Below are 12,159 nucleotides of genomic sequence, written 5' to 3' on the forward strand. Positions count from 1 at the left end.
ATGACACCTGTTTCCCATGCAGCTGTCATCTGCACCTTTAATTAGCCTACCTAATAGAGAAGATATTAAATACATATTTTTTTTACATTAAGTAATTATGTCGGCAGTGATCTCACACGCATGAAAGAGGGGTTCATTGCGTTCACTATAAATCACGGTGTGGGTTAATATGTGATGTTTTATAAAAAGGTGGAGTTTGTAACCTGTAGTAAATGTTGAACACATTTGTTGATTAATATATTGACGATAAACATCAACATGCTAATTAACACAGGCACACAAATCCTTTTGGAGGGCTGTGTGGAACTAAGCATTCATCTAACAATATCGGTTAAAGTTGAAAATATAATAGCCTTGATAGAGTCCACCCAGAAACTATATTTTGCGATTTCATTAGTCCATTGCAGATATACTCCCAAAATGTTTTGCATGTCAGCAATCAAGTTTTAAAGATATAACTTACAAAATACATTAGGTATGATGCATTTTGCATCATACTGACTATATTTCTGTATTTTTAAAGTTCTACTCTTTAAAACTTAATTGCTGACATGCTAAATATTTTTGGGACTATATCAACAATGGATTAATGAAAGAAATACCAAAATATAGTTTTGGGGTGGCATTTTCCTTTAAAATAGTTTAATAAAAATCTTACTCATAAGAATTCAATAGGCCTACTACCATAAAACATTCTTATCTGGGTTCTCTCATGGTTTCCAATGAAATGCCCCAGCGCAAATAAGTGACTGTGGGCACTTAAGAAATTCAACATTCTATGAACTGTTCATTAGGCCTATGCATAAAAAAACATGTGAGGCTTTCATTTCTTTACGAAAGACTAGGTAACTGAGTTTTTACACCTTTTTATACAGCCACAAAATGAATGCTTGACAACATATGTAGCAGCATGTTTCTGCTACCGCAGAACCCTGGTGAAGTATTCGAGCGACCTCTTTCGCTGCTCCCGCCCTGCCTGAGCACTGCTGAACCAGGATTGCCTCCTGGGGTCTTCCGCTGAAATAGCGTAGTTTATTAAACGAGACCGAGGTGAGAGTAGCAGTTATACAAAGTGTAAGCGGTACCGGGTTTGGTGGAAAAACCACTGCGCATTTACACGCTTCATCTGTTCACCAAGTGCTCATTAGGTTGTTAACCTCTAGTTCAAATGAGGCTCTGGCGATGTTGAGTTTAAGCGAATGGTGGCATTTCCCTTAAGACATTTTAGATCAAAACCTTAAAATAACTGCATAAAAATTGCCCTTTGTTGCTGTGACCCACAATATAGGCCCTGAAATAGTTTAGCTATATCGAACCTCACAGGCCACCCCAGTAAAAATTGACTACGCTTGGTCGTACTTAGGCCTACCTTACTCTACCTATAACTCATGGATTACTCTTCAAATAATGAGTCCCATGGGCTCAATGAGAGACACTGGCATTGCTGTACATTTCTCTGAGAATAAGTGGAAGGTCGCAGTCCCTCAAAAAAACACTTGACAGCCCTTCTTCCCCACTCTTGACCGATGGAACACGCATTTCTAAATGGGGGATAACCCCGACATCACATAATTTTTATTGGTCTTTTTGCCAAACCTTTTGCCCACCTTTCAGTTGCAGTACACGCACCACGCACACACTCTCTGAAGCCCGGCCGTTTCTTCTGCCCAAGAGGCAGCGCGGCAGAGGTCATCATCAAATTCAAATTCAAATTAATTTATCCATAAGGAGATTAATTTGATAATGTCATACTGTATTAGGCTACTTAGCCTTATATACACCCATACAATAATGACAACAGTGTGCATATAACTACGTCAACAAAAGTAATCAAGCTATTAATATACAGTCATTCCACGCCTCCAATTCTAAAATGTTAAACAGTTTTAGAGTAGCCTAAATGTGTGTGTGTGTTACTTACGTCCGCACAGCCAATTAAAATGCAGACGTTATCCTTCCACATCTGTCTCCTTTGCAAACGAATGGCACAGAAAAGATAGCCCATGAATGGGCGTTCATTGAGATCACAGATGGAGTATGGGTTTTTGCTCGAAATTTGAGAAACACCATTGTCCCCAATCAAAACTCAATGTGTTGTCCTACAATGGGCTGGGCTTTGAGCTCTGCCGCTTCAATTGGCCTTGTTTTTTAAACTTGAAGTGTTCAGTACAAAGGCTTGCCTCCTAAATGTCACCTCCTGAATGCTCGCCTCAAGACCGTGCTCAAAAAGAAAAATAACACAATTATGAAGCAATAATTAGGCTACTCTGCTTCACTTCGCACGCCACTGCTCCCATTCAACTCCCTTTAGCTCTGCTTAATGCTTTATTCCAGGGCATGATAATCCGAAAGCAACAGATTTCATTTATTTGGGGTATATTTTTTTTGCATATAAATTGATTTGGGACTCGTTAAATAAATTAATGTTCTATGTCGTTGCAATACCAGCCTGTTGAATTATATAGCTTTTCGCTCAGTCCTAACGTTTAGCCGGATGTTAGGCCCATAATAAAAACAACTACAGTCAATTAAGCGTCAATTTGAGTTTAATCGATTACCAATTTACTACAATTACAAAACAGTAAACATCACCAATAGGCATGATGGTGAGTGTGCATTGATAATATTTATTCCTTATGTTTTTACAAGAGCTGAAATTACTGACACGAGTTCACAATTGTGTCAGATCTTGTAATAACTGAACCGCTATGTCACACAACATTTATATTGTCATGGAATTTACGTGAGGGTGGGGAAACAAACCTATTGGCTTGGTTTTTATGCGCCTTTAGTTTATTTTGGTGGTTGGCTATTCATGCATTCAGAAATAGGTTTATAAAAATCGCAATCTGCATATCAACTCACTATCTCATGCTTTTAGTGAGGAATAAAAAAAACCCAGAAAAATAACAAATCGTAAAAGCTACAACTAAGTAGGGCAACGAATGAGGAAAAGTTAAACAATTTCATAAATGGAAAAAAATATATATTTTTGTATGCTAATTGCTCCTCTAAGCACGCAGCGAAACGTAAATGCATCCGCGTTTGCCCTGATTAGCCTCATAATAGCTGTTGATTAAAATGCTGTTCACATGACATCATTTATAAGTGTAGGCCTACGGAGGCTGTAATTATTATATTCTATCAAAAATAAAAACGGCCTAAGAATAGAACATATTGCAAAGTTTTTCTTATATTCTGTTATTGACTGTACGTTTGTTTATTCCATGTGTAACTCGGTGTTGTTGTTTTGTGTCGCACTGCTTTACTTCATCTTGGCCAGGTCGCACTCGTAAATGAGAACTTGTTCTCAACTGGCCTACCTGGTTTAATAAAGGTGAAATAAATAAAAATGGCCTACAGTCCCTATAAACTACATGAAAAACATACTGTAGCTGTGCCAATGTTTGTGACCAATTGCATTTAAAATGGTCTATGCGTTATCCTAAATAGTTCTTATTCCTTTTGAATTTACATAAAGGATAAAATTCTATGAAAAGGCATTTATTTTTGTAGGCGTCAAGAGGTTTAATTAAGTTCTGAACTTTATTTACTTCTACAAATTGAATAAAAGACAGACCAACAATAATGCGAGAAAGACCTAAAAACAGAAATTATACATTTTTCATATGCTATAAGTCCTCCTAATTTCAATCGACAAACAGTTGAGTTTTATTACTAGGGGGACTCACTGTAATCAGTATTTAACGGTCCAATGTACAGTATACTTGTAAGCCTATAGATATACACCATATAAAATAAATATGCATGTCACTGATTAGTGTTCTACATAGTTACTTTACCCATAGAGAGTGTGTGTACATTCGTTTATTTTTTCTACTAAATAATACTTTTACTACCACAACCTTTATATTTGCATCATCCAAATCTATATTGACTTTAGGGGTGGGGTATTAGGCAATAATGATAGGCTTATCATAAGGCTGTTAAACCTAATGAATCATATATCTTCTGACGCTATAAAGGGAGGTACAATTAATATGCATTCATAAGGAAAAAGTTGTCCTTTCAGATTAACGTTTTTGACTCTTCCACCTCCCCTACTCACTGTCCATCGACCATGCACACATCCAGACTCTCCCTTGCTCTACCCCCCCTCCCAACCACACTCCCTCTTATTGAACAAGAACCCCAGAGAGAAATGAGCCCCCTTTTGTGCCCAACAGTTTAAGCTGCATAGATTCTGTTTCTTTGAGTGCCAACATCTCTGAGAAAGTAAACTTTGAGTGACCCTCCAGGTTAGTTTAGTCTGGGATCCCTCCATCACTTGGTGAGTGGATTTAAAAAGCAGGATGCTGTGGGATCACAACTTACTTCAAAAGGAGAGATCACTTGCATCAGGAATTCTGTTCCCTCACCAGGGGCCAACATTCTTGACCCTGGAAGACTGGTTAAACATTATTGAACACTTCCCTTTTGTTAGGGAAGAATAAAGTCACCACCTGATGTTGCCACCAGTGAATCTGTGTCATAGGAAACCAGAGAATAAGTCCATTGTCACTCTGCCACATTCTCAAAATGTGGGATTTAACGGTGGCGACATTACAAGATCAGACCCTGAGTGACAGCCACCGTCTTTAAGACACACTGACATCCAAAGGTTGACCAAGACGCCAAAGAAAAATTGGTGTCCTGGGAGTTCAAGCTGACATCACCAAATAGTCAAGCCATATTGACTTGATTTGTACATGCATTCCAATATCCATGGGCCAACACTTACCTTGTTATAATTATGGTACGGTCCAGTCTAAGAGAGATGGTGGAAAATCTCACACAGTCAACAACATAAAACAATATTTCTACTAAACATCATATCCATACATGGAAGTGGGACAGTGAAGTCAAATATTGTTGGAAGAAAGCAAGTTTTACAATTCTGAATGATCAACTCATTGACACTCACCTCACCCACTGTTTACTGCAACATTATGCTTGAGAACAGTTATCCTGGGGAATATGACTCCTACAAACTTCAACAATATTGTAAAAATAGGCCTTTACGGACTAATTATTTAGGGATAAAGTGGTTTTGATTAACCGTGTAGACATCAATACACAACCAATTCTCTGGAAGAGAAATCTTTAACAGGACAAATTGCAATTCTAGTACAGTCAAATGTTGTTTTAGCATGGCACAGTTAACATATACTGGCCTTCAATTTATTTATTTTTCAAAATCAGGTGACAAGTTGGATCAAGTTGAGAGAAATATCATAATATCCAATAGGCATTTCTGACTGAATCATCATCATTAGTTGCTGCTGTACAAAAGAGATGCCCAAGTGCATTAGTGAACCATTCAATGATTGAAACTGTAATATCACACACCAGAGAGTTGCACAATCCACATAGTTCCCTGGGGAAGAATGCCTGACAAGGATTATGCACCTGTCTCTTGATTAAGTGCACCTAGTATATGTTCAATGAAATCCTGACCTTCCAGTGACCTCTCCTCTGCCTTAAGCTCTGTTCAGGATTCCATACTTTTACAACCATGATGTCAACTCTGGGCCAAAACAGGTAGCTCTGTAACTGGACGTGCCCTCTGACACGCAGCAAGCTCCTTACATTTAAAATGATCATCTTACCTATTTAAACAAGTCAGTGTTGTGGGACCTTAAAATGGGAAAGCATGAGGGAAGTTTGTCAGTGACAGTTATTAGTTTCGCCAGGATATCAGGAACAGTTTTCCTATCTATGTATAATCCTCGATAATTCAAATGAGGATTTAAACGCTGTGAGCAGTATGTTACTGACAGGGTGTGTCAGGTCAGGTTGTGAAGGGGACCGACTGACGCATGCTCTGCTCGGTCTCACCAGGCACACACACAGCAGCCTGGGGAAGTCTGACTGAATGAACACATTAAACAATCAAATTCCTTGCGTGAGAACCAAGAAAGCGGTGGGTATGTTGCAGAGGGATGAATTCGCCTCCAGGATGGAGAGATTCTTCCCTCTCCACTTAAACAGAGGTCATATGAACACAATCTGACAAGAAGATAAAGATTTTCTAGATTTTCTTATTTGCTCACCACCTGTTTTAACCAATTAACATTCTCCTGCTCTGAAACACACTGCATGTTCCAAGTTAATGACTGACCCTCCACCCAAAGAATAAATAAGAATGCCAGAAATAACAAAATCTATTCTGGACATTTCATTAGAGGCATGCATTGAGAGTACTAATCCTGATTCCCAAAACCTGCCTCTTTGAGAAAAGGAAAAGTCCTCAGTGAACAGGAGGGCTCTACTGTTGGGCCCACTGTGCCGGCTCAAACGTTGCTTTTTGCTGTTAAAAGAACGCCATTTCAGATGGAGAGATAAGCCTATAAGCTTGTCGCGGAAGTGAGAAAATGCTTTTTGCCTTTGAGGCAGATAATATCAGTAGATGTCTGGAAAATATTGCTCTAAACCAAGACAATAAGGCAAATTACTTTTTTAGGAAAAGCAAACTAGTCTCTACCATGATACACGACATGACCAAAAGTATGTGGACACCTACTTGTCGAACATATCATTCCAAAATCATGGCCATTAATATGGAGTTAGTCCCCCCTTTGCTGATATAACAGCCTCCACTCTTTCCTATAGATATTGGAACATTGCTGCAAGGACTTGCTTCCATTCAGCCACAAGAGCATTCGTGAGGTCGGGCACTGATGTTTGGCGATTAAGCCTGGCTCACAGTCAGCATTCCAATTCATCTCAAAGGAGGTCAAGGCTCTGTGCAGTCTAGTCCTTCCACATAGATCTCGACAAACCATTTCTGTATGGACCTCACTTTGTGCAAGGTGGTATTGTCATGCTGAAACAGGAAAGGGACTTCCCAAAACTGTTGCCACAAAGTTGGAAGCACATAATCGTCTAAAATGTCATTGTATGCTGAAGAACTCCCTTCACTGGAACTAAGGGGCCTAGCCCGAACCATGAAAAACATCCCCAGGCCATTATTCCTCCTCCACTAAAAACTTTACAGTTGTCACTATGCATTCGGGCAAGGTAGCGTTCTCCTGGCATCCGCCAAACACAGACTCGTCCGTCGGACTATCAGATGGTGAAGCGTGATTCATCATTCCAGAAAAACAAGTTTCCACTGCTTCAGAGTCCAATGGCGGTGAGCTTTACACCACTCCAGCCGACGCCTGGCATTGCGCATGGTGATCTTAGGCTTGTGTGCGGCTGCTCGGCCATGGAAACCCATTTCATGAAGCTCCCGACGAACAGTTCTTGTGCTGACGTTGCTTCCAGAGGCACTTTGGAACTTGGTAGTGACTGTTGCAACTGAGGACAGACAATTTTTACACGCTACACGCTTCAGCACTCGGCGGTCACATTCTTTGAGTTTGTGTGGCCTACCACTTTGTGGCTGAGCCATTGTTGCGCCTAGACCTTCCCACCTCACAATAACAGCACTTACAGTTGATCGGGGCAGCTCTAGCAGGGCAGAAATTTGACCAAATGACTTGTTGGAAAGGTGGCATCCTATGATGATGCCAAGTTGAGTCACTGAGCAAGGACATTCTACTGCCAATGTTTGTCTATGGAGATTGCATGGCTATGTGCTTTTATACACCCGTCAGCAACGGGTGTCGTTGAAATAGCCGAATCCACTAATTTGAAGGGGTATCCACAAACTTTTGTATATATAGTTTATGTAGACTTCCTGACTGATGTCTTCAGATGTTGCTTCAATATATTCACATAATTTCCCTTCATGATGCCATCTATTTTGTGAAGTGCACCAGTCCCTCCTGCAGCAAAGCACCCCCACAACATGATGCTACCACCCCCGTGCTTCACAGTTGAGATGGTGTTCTTCGGCTTGCAAGCCTCCCCCTTTTTCCTCCAAACATAACGATGGTCATTATGGCCAAACAGTTCTATTTTTTTGTCATCAGACCAGAGGACATTTCTCCAAAAAGTACAATCTTTTTCCCCATGTGCAGTTGCAAACTGTAGTCTGGCTTTTTTATGGCGGTTTTGGAGCAGTGGCTTCTTCTTTGCTGAGCGACCTTTCAGGTTATGTCAATATAGGATTAGTTTTTACTGTGGATATAGATACTTTTGTACCTGTTTCCTCCAGCATCTTCACAAGGTCCTTTGCTGTTGTTCTGTGATTGATTTGCACTTCTCTCACTAAAGTACGTTCATCTCTAGGAGACAGAACGCGTCTCCTTCCTGAGCGGTATGACGGCTGCGTGGTCCCATGGTGTTTATACTTGCGTACTATTGTTTGTACAGATGAACGTGGTACCTTCAGGCGTTTGGAAATTGCTCCCAAGGATGAACCAGACTTGTGGCGGTCCACAATTTTCTTTCTGAGGTCTTGGCTGATTTCTTTTGATTTTCCCATGATGTCAAGCAGAGGCACAGAGTTCGAAGGTAGGCCTTAAAATACATCCACAGGTACACCTCCAATTGACTCAAATGATGTCAATTAGCCTATCAGATGCTTCTAAAGCCATTACATAATTTTTTGAAGTTTTCCAAGCTGTTTAAAGGCACAGTCAACTTAGTGTATGTAAACTTCTGACCCACTGGAATTGTGACACAGTGAACTATAAAAGTGAAATCATCCAAACAATTGTTGGAAAATTTACTTGTGTCATGCACAAAGTAGATGTCCAGACCGACTTGCCAAAACTATAGTTTGTCAACAAGAAATGTGTGGAGTGGTTGAAAAACTAGTTGTAATGACTCCAACCTAAGTGTATGTAAACTTCCGACTTCAACTGCTGTTCCTATGAAGTCCACATACTTTTGTATGTATAGTGTATATTGTTACTGAAAAGCAAATACTGACGCATGATCATACACTGATCACTAGTCACATAATATTTTTTATATTAGATAATAGAACTGGTTGTCCATCAGGAATTCAGTCACTCAGTACACTGAAGTTCATCCAAACAAATTGCTTTTAAAAATGTCTCAAATGTCTAAAGCAAACTCAGCTTGCATAGAGACATGTAGTCTTCACAGCTACTCCAGAGAGCCAATCACTGACCAGATGTGGTGTATTTTCCCCATGCCTGGCTTGCTGAGTTCAGCATGCTGACGTACACACTTCAGAGTCAAACACAAAAACTCCTATTCAGATCCTTCATACAAGGACAGCCCATAGCCTACTGGCCAAATAGACAATAAAAGGTTTAAATAATATAATAGCTTTAATGTTTTGTAGAAAGTTTGCTGAGGTTTCAATGACAGAAACCCTGAAATAATGACTTAGAAGGTGACAATTAAGGAATAAACCAAATTTAAATAAAACCTAATAGCCACTTAAAATACTAAATGTTCCAAGTCAGATTTACAAAATGAATAGCCTACCAATCTCTCCACTACAGCTCAAAACACTCACGGTCAAATCTGTATTAACGATACCACTTAAATTAGAAAAAAAAAAAAAATGAAAAAAAAAAATCACAAAAGGCCACAATAATACAAAATTCATATGACGTGTATGTGTGTGTGCGCGCGTTTCAAGAGAGTGCTGGCTCAGACGGATGCATGTTCATATATATTTTATATAATGTATATCAAACTAAAACTAATACAGCATCAAACTTAAAAAGGATCAAGAAAAATAAAGTAGTAACAGTTGGTTGTGGAGCATTTTGAAATTAAAACCAGACTGGTCGGAGCAGAGCAGGAGGGGTGCAGATCAGGAACATTGAGCCTCTCTGGCTGCGGGTGGGAAGGGGGTAGGAAGGGGTCCATTCCTGGTTGGGTGCATGAAGGAGCAGGAGGGAGCAATGGGGGTACGACCAATTGCAGGTGGAGATTAGATAGTCCAGCGTTCTCCAGGAAATGTCTCCTTGCTTATCTTATTCAAACAAAACATGAAAAAAAAAAAAAAGCAGCTGTACTGTAGTGGGAAGTCCTTGTCCGTGATGCTGTTCTTCTACTCAAAAGTGTCTTATTAATATCCTTTATCATACTGTAAGTGTGGACAGAGAAAACCATGACACTGCAATTAAGTGAGGGGCGAGTGTGTTTGGCTGTGTGCTTGTGGTAGCTTCTCTGTGCATACGTGTACACTAGGCATTCATGTACGATGCACAGGCCGAGAGCAGGGACGCTTACGCGGGGGTTTTGTGAGTGTGAATAGTGTACTGTATATGTTGTGTATTGTGTGTGTTTGAGAGTTCACCTCCATGTGAGAGGGTGGTCTGTCTCTGTAGACCCACTAAAACCATGCTAGAACTCTTCACTACTCTTCCAGCCAGTCCCACCACCACATGGCCAGGCTGTCCTACTCTTTAGCTTCCAGGAACAGGGTCTCCTGCGGGAAAAGCTTGGCCTCCAGTAAAGACGAGGCTGGGTCTAGCTGGGTGATCTGCAGAGAAAGAGAACAAGAGAAGCATGAGAAGAGGACACATTCATACAGGATACATGACAGTCATTACACAAGTCCTTGTTCTAGCTCCAGTTGGAAGTGACATTTAACCACATGTGCATACATGGAAAGTAGAGGTCGACCGATAAATTGGAATGGCCGATTAACTATGGCCAATTTCAAGTTTTCATATCAATCGGAAATCTGTATTTTTGGAAACCGATTTGGCCGTTTTTTTTACACCTTTATTTAACTAGGCAAGTCAGTTAAGAACACATTCTTATTTCCAATGACGGCCTAGTAACAGTGGGTTAACTGCCTTGTTCAGGGGCAGAACGACAGATTTTTACCTTGTCAGTTCGGGGATTCGTTTTTGCAACTTTCCGGTTACTAGTCCAACGCTCTAACCACCTGCCTTACATTGCACTCCACGAGGAGCCTGCGTGGCAGGCTGACTACCTGTTACGCGAGGGCAGCAAGAAGCCAAGGTAAGTTGCTAGCTAGCATTAAACTTATAAAAATCAATCAAGCTTCACAATCACTAGTTAACTACACATGGTTGATGATATTACTAATTTATCTAGCGTGTCCTGCGTTGCATATAATCGATGCGGTGCCTGTTAATTTCTCATCGAATCACAGCCAACTTCCCCAAACGGGTGATGATTTAGCACAGTCGTTGCACCAAACCTAACCATAAACATCAATGCCTTTCTTTAAAATCAATACACAAGTATATATTTTTAAATCTGCATATTTAGTTAATATTGTCTGCTAACATGAATTTCTTATAATTAGGGAAATTGTGTCACTTCTCTTGCGTTCCGTGCAAGCAGTCAGGGTATATGCAGCAGTTTGGGCCGCCTGGCTCGTTGCGAACTGTGTGAAGTCCATTTAATCCTAACAAAGACCGTAATTAATTTGCCAGAATTGTACATAATTATGACATAACATTGAAGGTTGTACAATGTAACAGCAATATTTAGACTTAGGGATGCCACCCGTTAGATAAAATACGGAACGGTTCCGTATTTCACTGAAAGAATAAACGTTTTGTTTTTGAAATGATAGTTTCCAGATTTGACCATATTAATGACCAAAGGCTCGTATTTCTGTGTGTTATTATGGTAATAATTAAGTCTATGATTTGATAGAGCAGTCTGACTGAGCGATGGTAGGCAGCAGCAGGCTCGTAAGCATTCATTCAAACAGCACTTTTGTGCGTTTGCCAGCAGTTCTTCGCAATGCTTCAAGCATTGCGCTGTTTAAGACTTCAAGCCTATCAACTCCCAAGATTAAGCTGGTGTAACCGATGTGAAATGGCTAGCTAGTTAGCGGGGTGCACGCTAATAGCGTTTCAAACGTCACTCGCTCTGAGACTTGGCGTAGTTGTTCCCCTTGCTCTGCAAGGGCCACGGCTTTTGTGGAGCGATGGATAACGATGCTTCGAGGGTGGCTGTTGTCGATGTGTTCCTGGTTCGAGCCCAGGTAGGGGCGAGGAGAGGGACGGAAGCTATACTGTTACACTGGCAATACTAAAGTGCCTATGAGAACATCCAATAGTCAAAGGTATATGAAATACAAATGGTATAGAGAGAAATAGTCCTATAATTCCTATAATAACTACAACCTAAAACGTCTTACCTGGGAATATTGAAGACTCATGTTAAATGAACCACCAGCTTTCTCATGTTCTGAGCAAGGAACTTAAACGTTAGCTTTTTTACATGGCACATATTGCACTTTTACTTTCTTCTCTAACACTTTGTTTTTGCATTAATTAAACCAAATTGAACATG

General features: G+C 40.3%; 1 protein-coding gene across 2 annotated transcripts in view; it reads right to left on the reverse strand.

Moving 5' to 3' along the window:
- Positions 1-5,140: 5,140 nt before the first annotated feature.
- Positions 5,141-12,159, reverse strand: part of LOC106613896 (FAS-associated factor 1-like) — a 91,413-nt gene continuing 84,394 nt past the window's right edge. For both annotated transcript variants that reach the window (XM_014216634.3, XM_082956862.1), the window contains exon 19: positions 5,141-10,360. In XM_014216634.3, coding sequence (XP_014072109.3) covers positions 10,277-10,360 — 84 coding nt within the window. In that variant the 3' untranslated portion in view covers positions 5,141-10,276. The remainder of the gene's footprint in view (positions 10,361-12,159) is intronic.

Source organism: Salmo salar, chromosome 10 (assembly GCF_965601325.2).
Source record: "Salmo salar chromosome 10, fSalSal1, whole genome shotgun sequence".
NCBI classification, from domain to species: domain Eukaryota; kingdom Metazoa; phylum Chordata; class Actinopteri; order Salmoniformes; family Salmonidae; genus Salmo; species Salmo salar.